Raw genomic sequence first — 24,100 nt, forward strand, 5'->3', positions numbered from 1 at the left:
TATTTTTACATGAGAAAGATGTCATTATCTTTCTAGCCAGAACGTTGCTCTTCAACAGTTCAGAAGAGCTTCCTAACATTTTTCACCATGAAAAATTCATGCTACTATACTGGCACATTGCATCAGGAGTTCCAAGAGCTTTTCCTCTGGGACTACAAAGCCTTGGCTGGTCAGGCACAGCTCTTCCATCAAGGAGAGCTCTGAGCTCTCATCCTACTCTGCAAATCTAATTTAAATCAATATGGTAAAAATTCTACATTTGACCTAAAAAAAAGGTCAATCACCTTGAATCTAGAAAAGCAGATGCCCTTTGAAGGCTTCTTTACCTTTAAAAATGTGGTTTCTCAGCGAGCGCGATCTCCAGATTTTTTTTAGCTCATATTTTTTTCCTGTACTACATTAATTTTGACATATCTATATGAACACGCATTCAGACACAAATCATATAAAGATATCATATTGTAGTACTTAAAAGTGGTTTCACATATCAAATATTTGGGTTTGGTAAATTTAAAGTTAAACTGAGACTTCAAAAGGTAGGTAGCACAGAGCACCACAATCCCTGGAGTGCTTCAGTACTCACTGCCTTCTTCCTCAGCTAGAAATGGGCACCCTGAAGATGCTGTCTGTCTTCAAAACCTAATGTTATCTGGCAATCCTTCTTGATGAGACACCAGTGGAATGCAGCCTGAATTTTGGACTCAAAAAGGAGATCAAAAAACTCATTCCTCAAACAGAAAAAGAAGAGCTGGCTGCATATTAGAGAAATCACTGATTCTGTTCGGGCTCTGAAACCCTGCTAAAAACTTTGGCTCCTGAAAGCTGTGACAAAAGCTAATTCAATATACTCAAGCTAGTCTTCTTCAGAGGCCAACAAAATTCTTCAGAATATCCTTCAGAAGGGAGTCTTTGATTTTTTTGTGTGATCTTTTGGATAGAATGACATGCCCAGTATTTACAAGTTTATGAAGAGTCTCTTATCAGCTGTGCTTGAAAAAACCCCGTAATGCAAAAAAGATCTTTGTCTTATTAAAAAATGTGCACTATTCAGGCAAGTCTAGTGCAAAACCTTTAGCAAACCTGCAGATCTGTTCAACAGCCTTATTTGTCACAGGGGCAAAACTAACTGCACCGTAACCAAGAACCAAGTAGGGAAAAAAAATACAGGTATTTGAAAACTATATACACTAGGGGCATGAAGAACTACAGAGTCATCTCATCCTTCCTATTGACTCCCACAAGATGCAGAGATCTTGCAGGTCAGTAGCACAACCCAGCACCCACGCGGCTATCAAAAAGGACTGTTTTCTTATATTCCACTTGCAGCATGCTTGCAATTACTCAGAAAAAAAATTAATTGCATTTAAGGATGACAGCAGCGAGATCTCTTTTTACAGCACATCCAGTAACGGCAGAATTCAAAGAAGAGCAAGTGCAAGTAAACAGACCAGTGCTCTGCTTAAAATTAAGTAACCGGTTAAGTAGCAAGGTTAGAATGGAAAGTATCCACTCTGAGATACTGCTAAGCTACAATTAAAATTTGCAACTTAGAATGATCCTTACCATTTGCTTAAGTATTGGTCAAAGCAGAACATGTGCATTACTGCAAGCAATAAATACCAACCCTAACAAACATTAACCTTTATTATTAGTGACTAATGATGATAAAAGGTGTATTTATATACTATGCCCTTGTTATTTCCTGAATTAAAGTTGAAAATTACTTTTTACGATTTAATTGGTAAATAGCATTTGAAAAGGTTCAAACTACACTGTTTAGACAGGACCAGCCCACAGAGAGTGTTTGCTTCTGCAGCCCCTTGGAATTTGAACTCCTTGACCTCTTCATCTATGTATATATTTGAGAGCGAAGGAGTCTTTTCCCATGGCTGTAAAATGCCATTTCCCTTGTCCATCAAGAAAATAACAGTAGAATCCTTGAACTCAGCGTTTATTTTTTCCTTCAGTGGCTGAGGAAAAGGATTGCTGCTAAAATTGCAAATCCTTTAACAAGTTTATAACATCCCTAGAACAAAACTAAATAATATATGAAGGTATTTTTCCAGGCTAGTTAAGGTCAGGTCACTGGCAGAGATTCAAGACACCTATTGAACAGATGGGAACCCTCCAAATACGCATTTGAGGTCAACCAAAGAAACTGGATGTTCAGGCAAAAACTCAAGACAATGTATTTTCAATATTGCCTTTATCGTACCTGAAGGAACAAAGTAGATTACAGTTCTCATCCAGAAAGGAAAGACATCGGCAGACATCATGAGACGTGTAGAATACATCTGCACAAAAAAATTCAAATATTATCTACACAAAATCTAAAAAAAAAATTCCTAAGCTAAACTTTACTTAATATGGAATTAAAGATGATATACTCTATTGTCTTTTCCTCAAAATTATGTAAATTTCCCCCCCTCCCTTTTTTTTTTTTTTTGTTGGTCTGGAAATCCCAGGGTAGAGATGATGTGAAAGGTGTGTCTATTTCATTTTGAGGGACAAGTTAGCCCCATAATATAACTCCCTCCTTTTTTCTTTTCACATTAGCTATTTCAATAGTCTCTGTGGCATTTCAGGAAACACACAGGAATGATAAAAAGGTTATCAATCTTAATTTCAAAATTATCAGTTACAGAGAACACAGTAGCACATTATATAACACATGATCCCAGATGAGGCATCTGCGATTCATGGATATAAAAACTTGAGTTTACTGAATCCTACATTACAATTACCATAAAAAGTATTTTGAAGTCCTTGTAAAAGACGCAAAAAAAGGAGTAAGTTGTTCATATCTGGCTTTTCATATGCTTGTAGTTAAGACTCTAATTTTAAAACTCTTTTTTCTCTTTACCTGTAGAAAAAAAGAATTTTTGTCCAACCATTGTTCAGACGGTAGTTTTTGAGCAAGAAGTTAGTTAACATGGAAGAGCTTCTCTTGAAGCTTATCCCTATTTCTCTGAAAATTAAACAAGAAAAAAAAGAGGAAATAGTAAAAAAAATAAAATACAGTTTTGGTTTTGTTTTCAGTACTGACATTACTTTGCAATCTTGGGGAAAGACACCAACAGCACAGAGTCTGGCTCAACCACCACAAAACACAGCAAATCTAAACCAGTGTAAGTCTGTTTCACATTTTCTTACAGTCCATTTTCAGTCATGGATTTACATCATCATTACAAGAGACAGGAATTCCTGTTGATCAAGCCTGCTTGCTTAAACAAAAGGTTAAAAAAACGTAAACCAAGCCAAACCCAACTGTCAAACCATGCCAGAATACAGTTTTGTTGATACTTAGGTCTAAAAATTTGGTTTTATTTCCAGTTCTGTACTACTATTGTTCATGAAGTATTATCATATCATTGGTAATAAGTCTTAACATCAGTGACTAATACCAGTACATCTTTTCGCTTTAGATTAGGTTGTTAGATTGGGCTGATCAGAATTTAGGGTTTGATGTCCTGCAGGAAACGAACTGTACAACTGCATTGCCAAAAACAATGAACTGAAACATAATTACAGGGTTTTTTGCTAGTATTTTAGGGATAACTAGCTGGAATGAAAGAAGCTACTTTATTTCAGCACTCAAGATAAAATATCTTTTTTCCTGGACATACAACTGCATAGAAATAGAGAATGGCATTTTTCACTAAAGCAAGATTTTAAAACATTCGCAAAAATGAAAAATTAATTTGAACTGCAAGTGAAGGGAACACAAGCTTCCCACTTAATTACCTTCATGTTAATGAAAAGCAAAAGGAAAAATTTCTGTTCACACATCTCTACCTTTCAAGATAAAAACATCAACTATTTTTATAGGATGCAGCTAACACCTGGACAGATGTTTTTAATGCACCCTTAATACGACAATTACTTCAAGGTTATCTTTCCAAAGCATTTCTAAATTAGAAATTGCTTGACATAAAATCATCAAAATAGACTTTTCAAATTATGGTTCACTCTCACTATGTAATATATTAGTTAGGTACTAGACAAACATTCTTATGAACGGAACAAAGACTTTTTTTTTTTAAAGATAAACTAATCGGACTATTGGTTTACCTGTGGTTCCTATCTCAAAGCTTCTTGGCTGAGAATAGGTTTAATGATTACCTTTTATAACCTCTGTACTTAAGCTGCTGCTTCTGCGTATTCTGGCTTCAGACATGGACATGTCTTGTTGTCTAACTGGCTGGTAAATCTAACGGGAGAAATAAAGAAATACATATACAAAGATTCCTGGACCCGATTAACACCAAACAAATATAAATAAGAAAGGTAAGTGAAAGTATGAATTGCTAAAAGACAATGATTAAAACGTTCTAAGTACATGACTTTAAAGACAGAAGTTGGGTACAAAGCTGTAATAAAATTCAGTGACCCAAGCCCTGCATTCCTTACGTGGGCAATTTTCTATTGTAAGTTTAATCTTAGAAGTTGGATTCATGATGATTTCTTTTCTAAAAAAAAAAAAATAATCTTTAATTCAAAACATAAACCGGATGTCTTTACAGCCCAAATGTTTCTGAAGACCAGCAGTACTGAGATAAGCGTTCTGTTAATTTAAATTTAATGCCACAGGTTTTGTAGCCAAGAATTACTGGATACTAGTTAAGTTGCCTAAACATGACGCATTCCTGAATTACTGCCTGTACAACTGCAAAACGATCGTCAACATTCAGACTCCAGTAATTACAGCCAGAGGGTCTGAGGAGAGAAGAGACTTCTGATTGAATCAACTTTTGAGAATCAGGACCTAACCTGTCCAATTTCCTTCACGATCTCAGCTTGTATTTGATTCCAATACTAAGGCAAACAGGAGAACCCCACAAAAACACAAGTCTAAGTTTAAACTTGAAAAAAAACCCACCCAACTGTTTACATTCTAATTCTAAACAGAACAAAACGTGCAGCAGCATTCACCCTGAGTCAACACAGAGGATTCTGGTGACTCTTTTCGAGTCAAAGAGCTGCTAATTACACAATTACAGCAGACAGCACTTGGTTCAGCAGATACTTGCATCTTCAAGGAACTGAGACAAGGCCTAATTTAACGAAGATCAGAAAGAAGGTCTCCTAGATAAGAGAACAGACTAGCTTTTGGGAGAAAAGATTTAATCTGTCTGGATGTCTGGAGGAATTCAAAGGAGGGACCAGCTGTAAAACCTAGATTGTTCCAGGGAGGACATCCCCTCCACTGAATGTGACCCCAGGCGGAAGATACAAAGACATTCACTGCCAGGTGGGCACGAGGAAACTCCAGAGCAAATCAGATGGATAAGGTGAAGTAAACGTAACGCCTCTGATTTAATCTCTGAGCAGATAGTCAGATGGAAGGAAGTCCTTTGCCTGTGAGCAAGTGTGTGTGCACGTCTGTTTTTTGGCAATATTTACCTACAGTATTTGGGACCCCTCTGTATCAGCAAAAGCCAAGCTAACATCGATACGCTAGACTGATAATTGTTTTTATTTCCTTAGAGATTTCAACAATTGAGCCAAATGGGTGAAGAAAGCTTGAGGAAAAGAAAAGGAAAGGCCAACGGAAAAGAGGATGGAGAATCCATTCAGAGCCACCAACCCCAAACGACAAACCTACAAAAGCAGGCAAAATCTTGTGTTTTCAGCCCGTGTGTGTGCGAGGGGCTGGCGGGGGGGGGGGGGGGGGGGGGGGGGAGCACGGGGGGGGGCCTCTTTGCATGTGCATCTCTGTACAAAAACTGCAACTGTGTCCCAATGTGACAGCCATGTACTAATATCTTGACCGTGTCGTTGGTTTACATTTTAGAAAACTACTAACTGCTAGTTAAATAGCTCTGATAAAAAAAAAAAAAAGCCATATTATTTTAAATTATAAGTATTTGAATTATTTTTTCTGATAACTTCGAAGTTGATCAAGTGAGACACTCTATAAACTTCACCGTTTCTTTCTCCATGTACCTCTCAGAGGATGAAGGGGGCTGTTCACCTCGTTGCTTCTGAAAGTTTGTTGGTGTTTATAGCCATAAAATAGCCGCTGGTACAGAAAGAGAAGTGAAAATTTGTCTCCTCCAGAAAATTCCGAATGCTTTAGAAAACAGATGTGTCACTTGCTCTCAGGAGGGAGTGCAATCCCTCTTTAAATTTAAATAACCTGGAGAAAGACTCTCTATGTAATTTTAGTTTGGTGTCAAGACTGGAAGAATATTGATGTTATTGGACAGCTGTAACTAGCAGGACAATTTAAGCAGCCCATGCTACTGGTTTTTTTAGCAGGAAATGCCTTGAGTTTTACTAGTTTCCTGTAACATGTAGGTCACTACAAAGTCAGAACATGATCTTTTCACCACCTAGCAGCATCAAGATAATGCCTGTGCAGAAATACCTGAATCAAGGAGAGGAAAGCTGAACAACAACTAGGCTCCATCCAAAAAAGCAAATTTTTGAAGCTTAGAAAATTCAGAATTCCTCAAGTGCTCATAAAAGAATTTCAGTGTTTAATCAGGGTGGAGAGGGGGTGTTCACCTGTGTAAGGTTTGATTTGAGACCCGCATAACCTAAAGGACAGTTTGATACAACAAATACACAGGCAAAGTCCAAATAACTGCATTTTTGGAAATGGCAGAGTATGCCACAAGGTGCGTATGCGTCTTGTAAAGAAAAGAGAAACCTTCACATGGCTTAATATTTGTGGAAGCTGTATGTTGAAAGCTGAAAAAAAAAAGTCAGTAATAACAATTACTCTAATTGTATTACACCGAGAAGTAATTATGGAATTATTAGAAATATACTTTACCAAGATGTCTCATTTTATTTCAAGGTTGGCCTCATCAGTGGAATCTGTATGATTGTTGGTACAATTATTGGCTCAGGCATCTTTGTTTCTCCAAAATCAGTACTTGCCAATGTTGGAGCAGTGGGTCCTTGTTTAACCATCTGGGCAGCCTGTGGAATTCTTGCGACATTAGGTAAATTGATCAATAAAGAATTTCAATCTTTGCTTAAATCTTTGTTTCTACTGTTTCTGCATACTACTCTCATTTCACCAATTAATAACAGCTCCTAGACCAAAGTCAGTCATATCCTGATGAGTGTAGCACAACTCAGGCAAACACTTAAGAGTATGTGCCGTTTATAAATTTTTAAAATTGTAAAGTACACTTGCAGTTCATTTTGGAAGTAGGTTTTAGTTTTGCTGACTTCATCCACTAATAACAAAGAGAATACTTTTCTACTTAAATCACAACCAAAATGTGAAAATTACTAGCAGTGAACTAGGTACTTCTGCTATTTTTCCACTTGTGTAATTGTATGAATTTAATTCTATGATCTGAAACATTAGCACCAAGCACCTAAAAATATTTCTAGCAGTAAACCAAAGAGGAATTCTTTGGGCACTGTGTCAGATACAGAGCACAGGCAAAAAGCCTTTGATACCAGCTATAGCAATAAATCTAGAAATATTGCTGTGCTTTAAAACTGAGCTTTATAGACATTTTACTTCAAAATTGTGCATGAAATACTTTTTTTTAAGTCTCCAAAAGGTAGGTCAGCCAGTGCAGCTGTCACTTAGATGCTTCTTACAGTGTTGGTTTCTTAAACAGAAATCTAGTATGAAATCAGAGTATTTGTAATTTCTTTGCTGAAGCCTTAAACACCAATAGTCGTAAATTCTGGACTAACAGTCCAGAATGCTGAAGCTATTAAGTTTCTGTATATTTTTTCAATTGCTCATAAGTAATTACATTTTTGGTTTGCATCTACAATAGAACGTACAGAAATATGAAAAAAGTAACAATGCATTGTATACATCCATTTCATTAACTTTTCTACCAGTTGAAAAGTGATAATCTGTTAGTCATAGCTTAGTATGAACTAAACCAGTAATAAATGCTTTTCTTGCTGTTCAGGTGCACTTTGTTTTGCTGAGCTTGGCACAATGATCACAAAATCCGGGGGAGAATATCCTTACCTTATGGAGGCGTTTGGCCCGATTCCAGCATTTCTGTTTTCTTGGACAAGCTTACTCGTCACAAAACCCAGTTCATTTGCAATTATTTGTCTCAGCTTTGCAGAATATGCATCAGCTCCTTTTTATCCAGGTTGCGATCCTCCCCCGGCTGTTATCAAGTGTCTTGCGGCAGCTGCCATTGGTAAGATTCATACTTTTTAAAAAAAGAGGCAAGATCCATAACTGCATAGCAATTTCCATATGGCCCCATCACGAGACTTCAGGAGTCCTTCCCACAGGAACTAATTCAACAATACATAAAAACTATAGGTTTAAAAATGGTTTGTTCCCTGTCTAAGTTTCTTTTATCTTTATTAAGATACAGCTGTGTAATGAATGCTTATGTCTAGCAAAAAAGGAAGAAAAATTGTGTAGAGGTATTATTTCTGTATTTATCAGAATATGGTGTAACTTCAATGTATTTTTTTCGTTAAAGGTATATCAAAATCTAATTCTTAAAATAGCAAGGAAAAAGTTTCCCAAGTTATCCAAACATAGCACGTTAAAAAACTGTATCAATAATATAGACAAACAGTAGAAGGAAAAAGCAGTACAGTAAAGGGGGTGGGGGAGGTTTAAAAGGCAACTTTCAATTCTGACAAATTTAATGCAGAAATTCATAAACTTCTTTCTTTTAGTGATCATTACAATAGTGAATTCACTGAGTGTGAAGCTGGGAAGCTATCTCCAGAATTTTCTCACAGCTACTAAAATGATCATTGTCACAATCATTATTGTAAGTGGAATTGTTCTCCTTGCACAAGGTAATTAAATATACTTTACTTGCAAAAATTATTTTAGCTTCCACTGTGACCATTAAAAAATTTCCCACCGACAGAAGCGGCACAACAATACGGCTCTCTTTATTCAATGTTTTAGTTCCAGATCTCTTGGGAACTATGACACTTCCTTTCAGAGAAGGGAGGTGGGTGGGAAATGCAACATGACAGATGTGCTAATAAGAATAGGTATTAATTGATTTTTACAGTGAGAAGTTTCAAAACATTAAACAGATGTTGGAATGCTTCTTCATCTAGTGGGATTTTAAAGGAATTAATTTCAACATTGATTCGTAGTTATGTCTTATTTGCAGGAAAAACTGAAAACTTTCAAGATTCTTTCAAGGACAGTAAAATTTCTGTTGGCTCCATCAGTTTGGCATTTTATAATGGACTCTGGGCGTATGATGGATGGTAAGGTATCTTTACTAGCATTAATAGTTACAGTTTAACAGCCTTTAACTGGTTTACTCTCTCCCTGTAGAGCTCAAAGATGTGATCTGAAAAAGTTAACATCTGACTTGTTATTAAGAATCTCTTAATGAATTCTGGAAAAAGAACACCAGTTTGGTTAAAAAAACCCAAACAACTAAATAAAACCAAAAAACCCTGGCCCACTCCCCACCCCCTAATCCTCAAGTTACTGTTTATTAGGGAAAAAAACCCTATACTAGATCCCGAAAGGGCTACTGCTTTGCTGCTGAAGGTGCTTAGATACTGTGGTAACGAGAATATAACACAGTTTAACTCCATTATGTTAGGCAAAATAGCCTTCCCAGAGCCCCTACAGGTACCCCATCAAATTCCACTTCTTGTGAAGTATGCAGTGGTGTTTGATTAGTACAGGATGATATAATAAAAAAAAAAAAAACCACAAAAACAAAACAAAAAGTGTCAGAATTCATAAGGCTCAACTTTTATATTTTTTTCTTATTCAAGTTTCATTTTTGAATTAATAGAAAAAACAATGACATTTTCTTCCCTGAGAAACTTTCAATTAAAAATCTCCACATTTGTTTAGCCATTACTATGTTAGATTTAAGAAAACACATTTGGAAATAACCACAGATATGGATGGCTTTAGGTTTACGCCCATGTTCTACATACAGCATTTATATTTAATAGTCAGAATTCTGAGTGCTTTCCAGAATTATTTTTGTAAGACTAAATTTATTTACTGGAAGGAATATTTAATTTATTCTCTGCCACAGTCTGGAAAATAGTTTACATTTTTCATTTCCTGAAACTAAAGGGAATGTCAGGTGGTCTAGGGCTCTGTTGGCACAAATCTCATATCAAGGTCTGATCCATTAACGCTATTTTTACATGTTCAAACTGTAAAAGTTTGCATATACGTCTGTATTTTGGAAGGTAATAATATAATAAATCTTAAAACTTACAACAAAGCAAGTTCCATTTAGATGCTTAAAACTGAGTTTATTTTTAAAATGGATTACTCCTTCAGGCTTTATTTCCAAGCTTGAGTGTCTTCGCCCAGTCATGCAAGTCTGTCAATTCAGACGTTCACCTCGATTTTTCAAGTGAGCAAGGAAACTGGTGCCTAAACAATTATTTCAGTATGTAATCACCACGCAGCAGCGTTTGAAAATCACCCTGTTAAAATGTAAATACAAACTCCTCACGTTTTCAGAAGCGACAAGTAAAAATTTTGTTTCAATCTGGTCTACGTGCTCCAGCAAAAATGAGTATTTGGAAATTGTAATTCTGATAGGTGTAAACCTTAAAAACGTTTTTCATGCCAGTTTTCTGGACAACATGACTTACAGAACAATTGTGAAACATCAGCAGACTTGCTTCAGTCCTTGCAATGGGCACACTTGTGCTTTTATTTGAAAAGACCCACATAGTGCAAAGCTTGAAGCTGAAAGGCAATCTTGTAAATCTGAGATAAACATCTGACAATTTTTTGTGTTGTTATTCTGGGATATTTTATCCAAGAACTTAGACAATATCATTCCAAAATCTCAAAGATAGTTCTAAAACTGTGGGGAGGAAAAAATAATGGAGGAAAAGATGGTGAACGAAGAGGCTGACATTTGGATAAGCAGCTCACTTAAGTGGTAAAAATGCAGGGCAAAAACCTAAAACATTGTTTGTATCTGTTGTTTTTTTTTAAAAAACACTGAAAAGGTAAAAACCAGTAACACAAGAAATACGTTACCTGACTTGGTAACATACTAGTATTTCAACACCTGACTGCTAATAACATTCCATGAATGTTTTTTCTTCCAGGAATCAACTCAATTACATCACAGAAGAACTTAAAAATCCTTACAGGTAAAAATATGTAGGAAAGCAGTGTTTCTAATAACAAAAATCAAACACTTAATATTTTAGTTTGTTTTTAAAAGCAATGGTTATTCAAAGTTTAAGCACTAACAAAGCTAATTAGCACCTATTACAGGCTTCATAAATTTGCATAAATTTGTATTTTTCCTTTTTAAAAATCTTGATTTCCATGGCTCTACCAATAAAAAAACTTAAATATAACTGAAGAGCATATGAGGAAGAGTCCACAGTTTACTATGACAACTCTACCAGTGATATAGCAATGCTGATGGAGTCTTACTTTTGCATTCTTTAGAAATCTACCGCTATCTATAATTATTGGGATCCCCTTGGTTACAGTTTGTTACGTTCTGATAAACATTTCGTATTTCACCGTAATGACTTCAACAGAACTCCTGCAGTCCCAGGCAGTTGCTGTGGTAAGCCACTTTATTTTGTAATAGAGTATCTGAAGAAGACTGTGTGCATTGAAGTCCTGAGCAAAAAGGAACCTATACTTTTTCTTAAAATACAATTGATTTCTGTCTATGCTGTCAGTGTCACTTTATCGCTCATTATCTGTCATTTCTTAATCTAAAATTTATTTCAGTAATGCTTAAACAGTAGTTCTGTCATATCCCAAAAAAATAATTTTTAAAAAAGGTACAAAAAGTAATGCAGTCCTCAGCTAACATTTTGTAAACACTGCAGCTCCGAGCTTGACTCTCTTCCATTAGCACCAAAAAGATGGAAGGAAAAACATCCGACTGCTGCTTTGCCCTCTACAGTGCTTCCAGCATTTCTGAGAAACAAGCACATGCAAAATGACAGTAGATCAAAGTTTGTCGTTCTCGCGATAACAGCAAGCAGTCCATAATTCACTCGTTCTTGCTTTTCTTAATAAAACTAAGAAATATCCTTTTTACAGTACTGCAAGATATACTATTACAGATGAAATTAAAGACTGTATAATTTTGAAAACTTAAGCAAGCACATCTGTCCTTTCAGTTCTACTTGTAAATTTTCTGTGGGGCATGTCTCTGAAACAATAGTTGAGGTCATGCAGCAACTTTTCCTGGTACTAATTTTTGGGGAAAACAAACAGCACATGACGTGTTTGCAAAATACAGTGCAGTACAGTAAAGAAGTGCACTGATGCAGAAATACTTCAAAATCTTAAAAAATAAAACCTTTTAAACTGTAGAGCTTCAGTACATTTCAGCATCTTGTTTGCATCAAGAGGTACACTAATTTATATATCGTTATGTCTTGTTTAACAACTAGCCCTCTTCAAAAAACCACTAAACTTACAATCTCAGCAACACACTAAACCAGCTAGCACTAAACTCAGACTAAATTAACAAAATCTCAGAACTGCCACTGAGCAGTACAATGGAAGCACCGCAAACCGCAGAAGGAGTGCACTGTATGAGAAGGTCAATACACCTGTAAGTAGACTTCTTGCTTAGCACTGATGAGCGTCCTACTACTGGACAAAGAAACAGCACAGATGTTACACTTGTGCAAAAGCAGAACTCTTATGTTTGGTTTACTCAAAAAAGTTAGCCACCCCCCAACTAAAACCCCCAAACCCACCTGTCAAAAAAAGGTTTAATTCAAATGAATTTACAGTAGATCAATGTACCTCCATTAGATGTAATCCATCCTGCAGTGACAGCTAGCATACCATGGCACAAGTAAAAACCAAAATGTAGTGAAAGCCCTTCGCAAGTTTGTCCTTTACTCATTCACCCATAAGGCTTAGGTTGTCATGCTGTCACCACTAGCGTTACTCTTTTTATATAGGTTGAAACACCAGCTTCCGTATGCGTGGTGCTCTGCTGCAATGCCATCTGCCTTGTTATTTTGCAGACACGCTCCCAAACCAGGACTCTCTAACAGAATTTGATTTCTGCTTATCTTTTACATCTGCCTCCCAATGTTTCCTACAGATGCTGCATCTGAAACACCATGACAACAACATTCCACTCTATGAAGAGTGGTTCATGAATTAATCCAGGTCTTCATTTGGCAAAGCATTCTCTAATAACTACACAAAATATACAACATATGTTTTTATTGGTAACATACCTTAGATATCCATTTACTGTTCTTTTAAAGAAGCTCCAGCATAACTGAATAAACCAGTAATATCTTTATGGTAAATGGTAGTTAAAAATGACAAAAATTATTCATTTTAATCCCATATTCCAGACATTTGGAGATAGAGTCCTTTATCCAGCCTCTTGGATAGTTCCTCTCTTTGTGGCCTTCTCTACAATTGGATCTGCCAATGGGACCTGTTTTACTGCAGGCAGGTAAGCTCCCATTCCAAGTATCTTAAAAAAAAAATAAATTTAAAGGATGGAAAAATTTACATTTACAGCTATGTATCTACACACACAAAGATACAGACATTAAAAAGTACCAGCAAATCTAACTGTATTGTTTAATTTTCAAAAGAAACAGTGGCTATGCAGGTTTGATAAATTAGAAAATATGGTCTTATATTAATTCAAAGTGGGTAGGGCACAAAAGGTTGGGGTTTTTTTCACCCCACCTCTCATCAAGTTTAAAGCTAAACTGCCACCAGTACAAACATGACTACAACAGTAATGATCAAGATAAGAATTGGAGAGAAGCTATTCCTTTCTATCAGTTGTTCAACACTTCCAGTTACTATTAAAAAATATTTTAAATTTCCAATTCATCTGAATACGACAGGGCTGCAAAGACCAATTTTTAGACAGAAGGCTGTCAATGTAGTTTTTTGGTATGAAGCAAATTAAAAAGGAAATATTTAATTGAAAGGGCCACAGTTGCTACCATTTTTCCAAGATTAATTTTAAATTAAATGTGCAAACTAATGATTCTGAAATTGATTTCACATTCACTACTTTAATACTGGTTCAGAATTAGTTTCAAGTTCACTACTTTACTACTGGTATTTCCCATATTTAGTCTACAATACTCCTTAAATCTCACTGCATATTCAAAGGAAATACAGATGAAATTATAGTTAGATGCAGCCACACAATAAAACAAACTTGAAAATGAATGGTCCTTGGTTTTATTTATTTTCTTTTTTAGTAATGCCACTTAAAGTGTAGGTGCCACACTAACAAGATTGCCTTGTTTTTGTTTTGTCAGACTTGTTTATGTTGCAGGTCGTGAAGGGCACATGCTAAAGGTGCTATCCTACATAAGTGTTAAGCGTTTAACGCCAGCACCTGCTATCATATTTTATGTAAGTATATATTCTAAGTACAGAAAAATTAGCAACAAAAATTCTCCAGTAATACATGCTTTCACAATTTCTTACTATCATTCTCAACGCTGACTATCTAGACAAGAAAACTACTGAATACATTATAGGAAAAAGGACTATATAAACCCCCTCCAACTTCTCAATTTGAAGTTTTATTCCAGAACTGGATTTTAAAATCAAAATGTTTAAGGAGCCGCAGAATGAAAACAAATTAAAAATTAAATTATTAGTATTAGGGAAATCCCTCATTCCATAAGATGCTTGAACACAAGCTACTACTACCCTATTTTCTCCAAGAACAAATTTACATGTCACTAAATAAAATTCTATTCAGTAAATACATTTTAAAATAAGTCTAGAATATCTTCTTATTTTTATTCTACCCATTTCTCTTCAAGGTAAAACAAGATAAATGAAAAGTTCAGTTCTGTTGACTCCCAGTAACTTTAATAACCTAAAAATATATTTAGCATCTTCATTTACTCCAAAACACGCAGTCAACAACAGATTAACAGATACAAATTTTAATTCTTTGGACTTAAAATGGAATTAAAATTGCACACAAAAACCCCCACGTTGGCAGGATGTGGACACTATCTTTAAAGGTGCTGCAATACACTTACACCCAAATATTTAAGCAAGCGCATTCACAGATCCTGCTCTAGAACACCAAACGTGCCCTTACTGACACATCAGTAAAATTCAGGCTTCTTTTATAGTAGACTATACTAATTTTTGGTTTTGTTTTTAGGGGGCCATTGCTATTATTTATATTATCCCTGGTGACATTGACACACTCATAAATTATTTTAGTTTTGCAGTCTGGATATTTTATGGTTTAACTGTACTTGCGCTCATTGTTATGAGGTTCACAAGAAAGGAACTCAAGAGACCAATCAGGGTAAGTTCAGCATTCAGTATGGCTTTTCCTCCATTCCCACAAATACTGAAACATGAACTCATCCTAAATATTTGCACGTTTAAACAACATCCTCAGGCAGACTCATGGTTTGTTTGTTTTTTCCTTACCTGAAACATAGCCATTTATTTGTAGTTCTTCACTTTGTTCCAGTTTTGCACTGCGACAAAGCTTGTAAGCACTGGGAAAAAATTCCAGGGTGTTTACTTTCACTTGCACAGACCACAAGCACAAGGCAGATGGTCAGGGATGGGAAGCTGCAGTCAGCAGACTACCACTGAGTACTCAAGAGTAAGACTCCAGGTCATGGCACTGGAGTTGGGTCCCAAATTCATGAGAATGCAAATTTTTACACTGCAATTTGCAATACAGACAAAGAGATCTTGGTCAATGATTTAGCAGAAGGGGTTTCCCTATCCATATTCTTGTTACTCTTTCAATTACCCCATCTAATTCCAGAAATTTTAAAAGGAAAAAATCCGTAAGGCAATGAAAATATTCTTTCATATATGCAACTGCCGTAAGAACAACAAAACAAGTTATTTTGTGCTTTGTTTGTGTCTTGCAGGTACCCATCATAATTCCAGTCATAGTGACATTAGTCTCCATTTTACTGGTATTGGCACCAATCATCAGCGCACCTGAATTGCCCTATTTGTACTGTGTTTTATTTATACTTAGTGGACTTATAGTTTATGTACTTTTCGTTCATTTTAAATTCAACTGGCCCCAAAAAATATCAAGTAAGTATACCTCAGATAGCTGGCTCCAAATTCAACAGAACATTTCTAAGTTTTAGATTAATTACTGTAATGAAGCTCATTATATACGGTCCATCCCATCTAAAAATCACATGAGCTGGGTGTGGAAGGAGGCAATTTTCCAGACATAGAGTGGCCCATGGTGAGCTTTACTAAAGACTGTATTTTACTTCTTCCTGTGAGAGGAAAAAAACAAACAAAAGCACCATTGTCTGACTTCAGGAAAAACAAAACTTAGTTCACAAAAAAAAACAACCAACCAAACCCAAAAAACAGTAGTAGCACAAAGAAACTGATTTTAAAATCACCAGAGCTATTTTATCTGTAAAGCTAGTTTTTCAATTTCAAAACATTGCTTTAGCCATTAACTAAAGGTTAGCAGACATTACATTCCTATGCCACAACATACTATGGTTTTAGCTCAGGTTATGAATTTTACTATACTTACTAAAGAAAACATTAACAGTATCAAGACGAAAAAGTTATCACAGTGCTGCTCAGTAAAGTGAAAGCTGCAAAAACCCAGTGAAACCATTTATAAAATAATTTTGGGTAGTCTCAAGAGCAACCCTGCAATTATCTCAGGGAAACCAGACACACAGGTATTTCTAAAAGGGAAAGCGAACAAGCTGAAGAAAGAATTAGTAGTTCTACAGACACCGACTTTAAAAAATATCCATAGTCTCTCCTGCCCCTTGGGATTATTAAATATTATGTAATTAGAAGCATTGTATTCTATTAAGAGCAAGTTTAGAACCCTGGAATGCTGCAGTTTGAATCTTAAGACACTTTTTATTGCCTACACATTATTTTTCAAGTTTGATGAGATATGAATACAGAAAAATACATACTCACAAGGATAATTTTGTCACTTAGGAATAAGTATGAATAGAAATAATGTTCTTTCATAAAACCTCTAACAATAATGTTTTTTCCTCAGAGCCCATCACTATGCACCTTCAGATGCTTCTGGAAGTTGTTCCAGCAGAGGCAGTTACTGAATAAAATATTTTACATGTACCAGGTTGTTTGTAAGTGCTATACTGGTTGAAGGAGATTCAATTTAGGTTGGCACACATTTATACTTCCTAAATTGTTATGTTCATACTGGCGTATTATTTTTGCAACACTTTAGTACTTGAAAAATGTTAAATATAATAATAAAAGATTTCTGAGCCAGACTGCAATGTCCAGCAGAGCCGTCTTCATTGTTTACTAATATATTACGGTAACTTATTTTGAGCATTTTCAACACAGAAAACAAGAGGAACGTCTTAATTATGAAGACTGCAAAACTTACCAGCAATACTGTCCAGATGCTTTTCATCACACTACCAAAAGAAGGAAGCAGCTATCATTTACAGCATCACGTTCAACACAAAGACAGAAATGATGTAAACCCAGACTAACTCCATTCTCAGTTTCAGACCAAATGCCAGCTATCAAAAAATTAAAGACTGAGGAAGTAGGAATAAAGTAAAAATGGAAAGAACAGTTGACAGGAAGAGGTTGTTTTGTTTTTTTCCTAACTGAAACAAGATAATAAATTAAAGCTAAATTTCTCGGGTATCCCTCTTCTCCAATAGCATCCAAGTTATAGAACAGCACGTAAGTGGCACAGAAATTATTCTCATCATGAATGTGACTTCACAGAGCTAACTGCATCATCCTAGAAAGACTCCATTTGGTAGCTGATGAAAATAAAATACAAAAAATAGATACTACTACATTAACAGATGTAAGCAGCTTTTACTTTCCTCAGCCAATAAATTTAGGGATTCCAGGTAACATTCTTTACTACTGTTTTCCCTTGCTGCAAATGGATAAAGGGATTTTATCAAGTCACTTGCCAATACTTTAGCGATGAATTTGAGAGACTGTTTATACTGAAAATGTTAAGTCCCCTCTCAACAGCTAAGCACATTCATTCTAAATATGTAACACAAGAATATTAAGCAACTGGCTTAAGATCATAATTATGTCCATACTAACTAGCCTAGCAAATTCAACTAAAGCAGCTATTTCCATGACCCTGCAGCTACAAAGAAGTCAGTCTTAAGTTCCTCTATATTTCATTTTGTGTCTATACCTACACTGAAAAGCAATTCCAAAGGTACATGGAAAAACGATGGGTTCCGATTCACTTGAGGGAGATTCTGCGACTGTAGTCAGATCCACAAAAACATCAGCTCCATGTGCAATCAGGGTAGGACAAAAGTAAAAAGGTTACGAATGATCAAGGAAGGTAATGGAGAACAAAAGCATAATTAAGGCATTATATATAAAGTAACTACTTGTCACAGGGTTTTGTCCCAGTCACTTACAACTGCTGTTCCTCTACCTAGTTGGTAAAAACACTACTTCAAACAGAACTATGAAGCTCAGGGAAAGAACAAAGGAATACTCATTCTTTATATAAAGCATTCTATCTACTACAGTTTTGAAGGCTGAAATAGATACCTGCCTGGGGGCAGAGGGGAAAAATGATGATGATGATAGGTTCGTAAGCTGTCTTTAAGTGACAAGAAAATGAGAAAAGCAAGCTATCTATTCCCATTACATCTTGAGGGTACAGGATTTCAAGCAGAAAAGAGTATGGATGGCTTCAAAATGCAGAAAAAAATTATATTTATTTCTTCACACAATACATTGCTCAACTACTGAATTCCTTTATGCAGGAGAAACGTTAGAAGTTGACAAAAGGTTCCAAAATGCAACTGAAATAATTCAAGTAAGAAGTCCACAGAAAACCTCTACTTTATGAAGACCCTGATCAAAAACTGCTTGAGGCCAAAAGAGTATTTTTGGAATGTATTGCTACATTTTTTACATTGTTCTTTATAGATCAGCCCTTGGCAGCTGCTAAGAATGTATGGCTAAAATCAGCTTTTGCTTCTACTTCATATAAGGTGTCTTTTATTTTTCACAAAAAAATTAGGTAGTTTATGTGTATTAAATAACCCACTAGATTCATCTACTAGCAGAAAACTTACCTTACACTATATTTAGGTATCAGACAAGTCAAAGAAGAACAAAAAATGTGAAGGAAAACATCCTGCCCCATGACATTTTTTTTCCCCTATTAGATGGTTTGACAGTCTTTTGTTTGTATCCCAATGCATAGCAAGACCAAAATTCAGTTACATTAGCTATTTCCTTAAGTACTTCTACAACAGTTGCAGCTTTGCACATACCTGTAGGCAGGTGAAGATTATAATTAAGCTCAGTTGTAGTGAGGTTCCCAACTGCGCCGATTTTTGTAACCATGCATTAACAATTACAACTGTTCCTGTCGCATGGCAGTTTTACACTTTTTTAAAAGCAGCAGCTTTATCATACACTGAAACTAGAAAAACTGTAACTGTCAGTGTAAATGTATTAATACAGTCCTCTCATTCTTTAAGTAAAGGCATCCCAACATGTCTTGAAAGAACAGTCCCCAACAAGCAAATATACTCTCCCTAGTCAAGAATACAACAAAATCTTTTAGGCTTAAAATAGATCTGTAAAGCTAAGTCTCTATTCTAAATCACCATGTAGTTATGTCAGGGAAACTAAAGTGCTTTAAAATCTACAGATGCAGAGACTGATAACAGATTCATTTATTATAAATATAATTTACATTACTACTTCACTGCAAGATGTTCTGGATGTGCACAACAGTGAAAAATTATTTACTGAAAGACGGTATATTAAAAGGCAACGCCTTAGGGCTAAACAGACAAAATTTTATTGTTTATTTGCAAAGGAGAAAAGGGTTTTAGACAGAGGGAATGAAATCATAGTATTCATGAAAAGCGAAAATGTCAAACTGAAAACAAACACCAAATCTGCTGTTTGTCACAGCATTTGTTCCACAAAAGCTTTTACAGCAGTTATCTGTTACAGTGAGCTGCACCGTACAGTATTTCATACCCAGTCAACATACTTCCAATCAAGAAACAAAAACTGCCATTGGATTTGAGGCATCATTTCTTGATGCAGAACTGAAAAATACGATGACTGCCATCAAACTGATACTGTATGAAGATAAGGGATATGGCAGAAACAACCAACAGATCATCAGTATTTGCAAAACTTCAAAGATCACTAACTACTGCTAACCCAGCAAATTCACTCAGATAAACTAAAAGATCCATAATGACTAATAAATTCAACCATTTCACAAGCCAGGTTTAATCTTCAGCTTTCGCTGTTCAGACGGCACACATACGTATGTGCGCATCATCATTAAAGCCAACAATCTTAAAGTGAAGGCACTGGAAAACAACGTTCTTCTGTGTAGTATTTCTTCAGATTCTCAGAGCCCAAGGGTACGGAGTTTGTTCACTCTTTTCCTCCTCAAATTAAGGACAATTCTGCAACCTGTATGTTTAGTTTTACCAGTTTTAGTGGAAATACTCATGCAAGAGCCACTATTTTGAAGCAGAACTCCTATCAGAGGCAGAAGATCTGTCTCCAAATTACTCATCACTTTCTGTTCCACTGTTTTCTGAGGAGTCAACCAATTCTTCAGTTACTGCAGCACTGCAATGCAGTTTTTTAGTACCTAGAAGTAATTAACAAAAGTGTAACATTCATAAAGAACAAAAGCTTCAGAACAAGTATGTACTAGTAGTAAAAAAAACCCCCACCCTAACACATAGCCAAAGTGAAACAACAGAATACCAAACTTTAGACTACAAACAAGACAAACACCAAAAAATACTTCAACTGCTTTTTGTCTGTCCTGTTCTGATAGAAAAATACCCTGCTGTCTACATGGTTTGCTATTACAGGTCCTCTCATCTGTTTTCAGAGTATTTGAGCAAGCCAGTTAAATGTCATTATATATATATACATACTATATATATTATTATTAATTGCAGATATAGCATATGCAAGAATGAGGATGCTAATCATTTTATGCGCTTGAACACCAGCCTGTTCATTCCTTACCAACTGGAAAAGGGCTTTTATCTTCAAAATCTTCCCAGTGTTCAAAATCAAGAGACACACGAGGATTCTGTTGACAAAAATACTGTTTGAAATACCTGACACACAGTGAATGGGTTCAGAACATTAAACAATTCTCAAATTAATTTCCACTTTACCTTGTTCTTCAGTAATTGGTGCCATGCTCCTTTTTTCTCTTTCATGAGAACAATAATAACCTCTTTATCCTTAATCACACATGTAGACTTTTCTCCAAGTATATATCGATGCAGCTCCATGTCAGCTAAATAAAGCTTTTCACCTGAACTAGCACTATATTATAAAGAAAATTTAAAAAATTAAAAAATTAAATGCAAGCCGACAGAGAAACTTTTTGTTTATTATATTTAAACTTCTTAAACCTACCTGAACACCACCTTCTCTTTGAAGAACTCACATTTACAGTCAGCTACATTTGCTACTTTTACCTTCACTGTAACAGTCTCTTCATTTTGAAACCACTTTATTTCTGGATAAAAGCTAAAATAAAGAAAGTTCAACTGAATATTTTTCCAAAATAGAAACCAACTGAGTTTTAAACAAGCTGTCTCAGTCAGAACTTTCCCATTAGGTTACAACCAAGCTGCCGATTTTCAGCTTCTGTAGGTGGCCTCAACGGTAACTTGACACTGAATAGCAGTGTCAGCAAAGCACACGGCAGGACCTCAGCCAACCTTGCCACAAAAGCACTGCAACCGTAAGCCTTTGGAGAAGCACATCTGTCGCAACGGAGGGAAGACACAGTCACTCAGTATGAGTGATCAGCAGACTTCATTTATTGTGCCTTACAGTCACCTACCTTTTAGGCCTTGTTATAATTAGCTCATACATATTACAAAAGTTAAGCTCATTACTGGTTAGTTGCCTAAATACCAAGCCCGCCCCTAGTTTCTCTTCTGTAGTTACCTGTTCCCACCTGCAACATTCTTTTCCCAACGCGATCTTCCTGTTACTGTGTAACAAGAACAGCCAAGGATACTGTATTTTTGCTTTACTTCAGATAAGCTGAGAGCGATGTGCATTTTTGTCCAGCCAGCGGGACTATGTCTATGTGACCCTTTTCAGCTAGCCAGTTATCCGCAATTCCCCCGTTTTTATTTTGGGCGACATAGGCCTGGTTGACCACTTTCAATAACAGCGTTTTAACACAGGAAAATACACAGCCAACTTATAAAATCTCAGTTCAGAAGTATAATTTCAGAAATACTTGAAAAATAAAGTTAGCTTGAAGCTTTAATTTAGATGCTCTTTCTGTTCCAATGATATAAAAAGTTTGAAAAATTCAAAGGTAATTTTAAAGTTCTGAATATGGACTAATGCAAGCTCAAAACCCAAAAAGAAACCAAACTGATGTTTGACTAGGAATATTTGCAAATATTTTAGTGGAAAATCCCTGACCATTAACAATTTTCTGTCCAAGTAACAACTGCCCTTATGCAACCAACCATCCTGAAGAACACCTCACTGATATCAAAGAATTAACAAAGGGGAAAAATTAGTTCTAAGCTAAATACATTCATAAGTGGATTTTTCAATAGTTACATACAGATTTACACACTAAGCCATAATGGCTTGTAGGTGATACATACAAGAAGAGTACGTTGCTTATCTGTCTGAATGTCTATGCTAAATTTGACAACTGTGCCACAAGCCAAGCCTACATGGGTGCTGTATGTTATGCACATTCCTTAACAAACAGAAGTATAATAGATAAATTCCCAAGATCTAGTCCCCAACCTAATTATATTATTTTGTAGCCAATTAAGGAAAATAACACAAATGTGCATACCTACATGTGCACACACCTTTTAGTTCAGAACCAATCTGTGATAAAAGGCCTTAGCCTTATGGCATCATTGAATCTTAACGAGTACAGTAATTAAAAATGCAGTCTTACTGTAAGTGCGATTTATGCTGACATTCCCTCAAATGCTACACGTTTTTCTCACTCAACTGCCTCAAGATAAAATAGTAGTATTTGTTAATATGTATTAAAAAATCATTAATTCTCTACAATAGCAGTTGACTTCCATAACACTATGTAAGCAAAAGAGGCTTAAGATGGGTTTTCTGAATACTAACAATTTATTATAGACTGTCTAAACTCAGGTCTTGAAAGATTTCACTCTGCCAGACATAGAAACACTGTTGCACTCCAGTTGTGATATCCCTTTTCCCAAGTTGTCACATGCACATCTCGCTCAAGCAACATTATTGTTAGTTTCTCTCTGCTACATAAAAGCATATTGCACTTGTAGATATAAAAGACAGCACCCTTACTTAGATTATTACCTTATTACCTCGTAACTCTTAGTATACCTTGTATCTCCGATTTCATCACTTCAAAAATTCACCAGACGCAGATAAAACCACAGCATCAGACTAAACTACACCTTAACTGCTGATTCAAATAAAGGCATTCTCTTCAGATATGCCTAATGCTTACAAATAATTTTGGCTGGTTTTGATCAGAAAATTATTATTACAATAATGATCAACAATAATAATCCCGTTTGCAAAATGCCTTTAAGCCAGCCTCCTAGTCCCAACCAATTTCCATATTCAGAATATAGCATAAATACAGAGTAAATTATCTCCATCAAGGCAAAAAGACTTCTCTTAAAGCACAGAGATGTTTGCTAGTTCAAGGCAGAAACCCATTTCTTGTAGGGGACATCTGAAGCACTTTTTTTGGTGGGTTTGTAATCAATTCCGTATTTTTCCTTGAGAAGCTTAAGCTGTTCCTCTTGTTTCCGGAGTGTTTCCAACTCTGATTTGTTGAATAGGTCCGTATTTCCCAAAAGTATCATACATTTCCTCTGCTGTGATTTTATACCGGCAGGTTCCAAATATAAAGGATCCGATTGACCTCTGGGGGCAGCTGGATGTTAGCTCGCTTGGCCGCTTGCATTGCCATGGCACCAATTGGAGGGGGGGGGGGGGGGGGGGTGCCGCCTTGGAGAGAAACGGTGGCCGGGAAGGGGCCTGCCAGGCTGCGCACCACCACTGCCGCAGGGGACCCGGATGCCATCCCATACGCTAATAACCTGGGTAATTCCTTTTTACAATCTATGTCCTGAATGCTCCGCTTTTCTAAAAAGCATTTGAGCAAAT

The 24,100-nt window shown here is 36.0% G+C and overlaps 2 protein-coding genes across 2 annotated transcripts in view; one reads left to right on the top strand and one right to left on the bottom strand.

Moving 5' to 3' along the window:
* The first annotated feature begins 5,500 nt into the window (after positions 1 to 5,500).
* Positions 5,501 to 17,032, top strand: SLC7A9 (solute carrier family 7 member 9). The gene is given in 12 exon segments (XM_056361055.1): positions 5,501 to 5,613; positions 6,806 to 6,953; positions 7,896 to 8,138; positions 8,635 to 8,760; positions 9,090 to 9,189; positions 11,029 to 11,073; positions 11,381 to 11,504; positions 13,279 to 13,382; positions 14,215 to 14,311; positions 15,084 to 15,233; positions 15,820 to 16,011; positions 16,013 to 17,032. Coding segments are annotated over 12 exon segments (1,530 nt in total). The 5' UTR covers positions 5,501 to 5,508; the 3' UTR covers positions 16,109 to 17,032.
* Positions 17,033 to 17,139: 107 nt separating this feature from the next.
* Positions 17,140 to 24,100, bottom strand: part of TDRD12 (tudor domain containing 12) — a 41,533-nt gene continuing 34,572 nt past the window's right edge. The window contains exons 28-31 of the mRNA XM_056361054.1: positions 21,353 to 21,466; positions 21,106 to 21,259; positions 20,951 to 21,017; positions 17,140 to 20,561 (exon numbers count right to left, since the gene is read on the bottom strand). Coding sequence (XP_056217029.1) covers positions 20,476 to 20,561; positions 20,951 to 21,017; positions 21,106 to 21,259; positions 21,353 to 21,466 — 421 coding nt within the window. The 3' untranslated portion in view covers positions 17,140 to 20,475. The remainder of the gene's footprint in view (positions 20,562 to 20,950; positions 21,018 to 21,105; positions 21,260 to 21,352; positions 21,467 to 24,100) is intronic.

This window comes from Falco biarmicus, chromosome 15 (genome assembly GCF_023638135.1).
Source record: "Falco biarmicus isolate bFalBia1 chromosome 15, bFalBia1.pri, whole genome shotgun sequence".
NCBI classification, from domain to species: domain Eukaryota; kingdom Metazoa; phylum Chordata; class Aves; order Falconiformes; family Falconidae; genus Falco; species Falco biarmicus.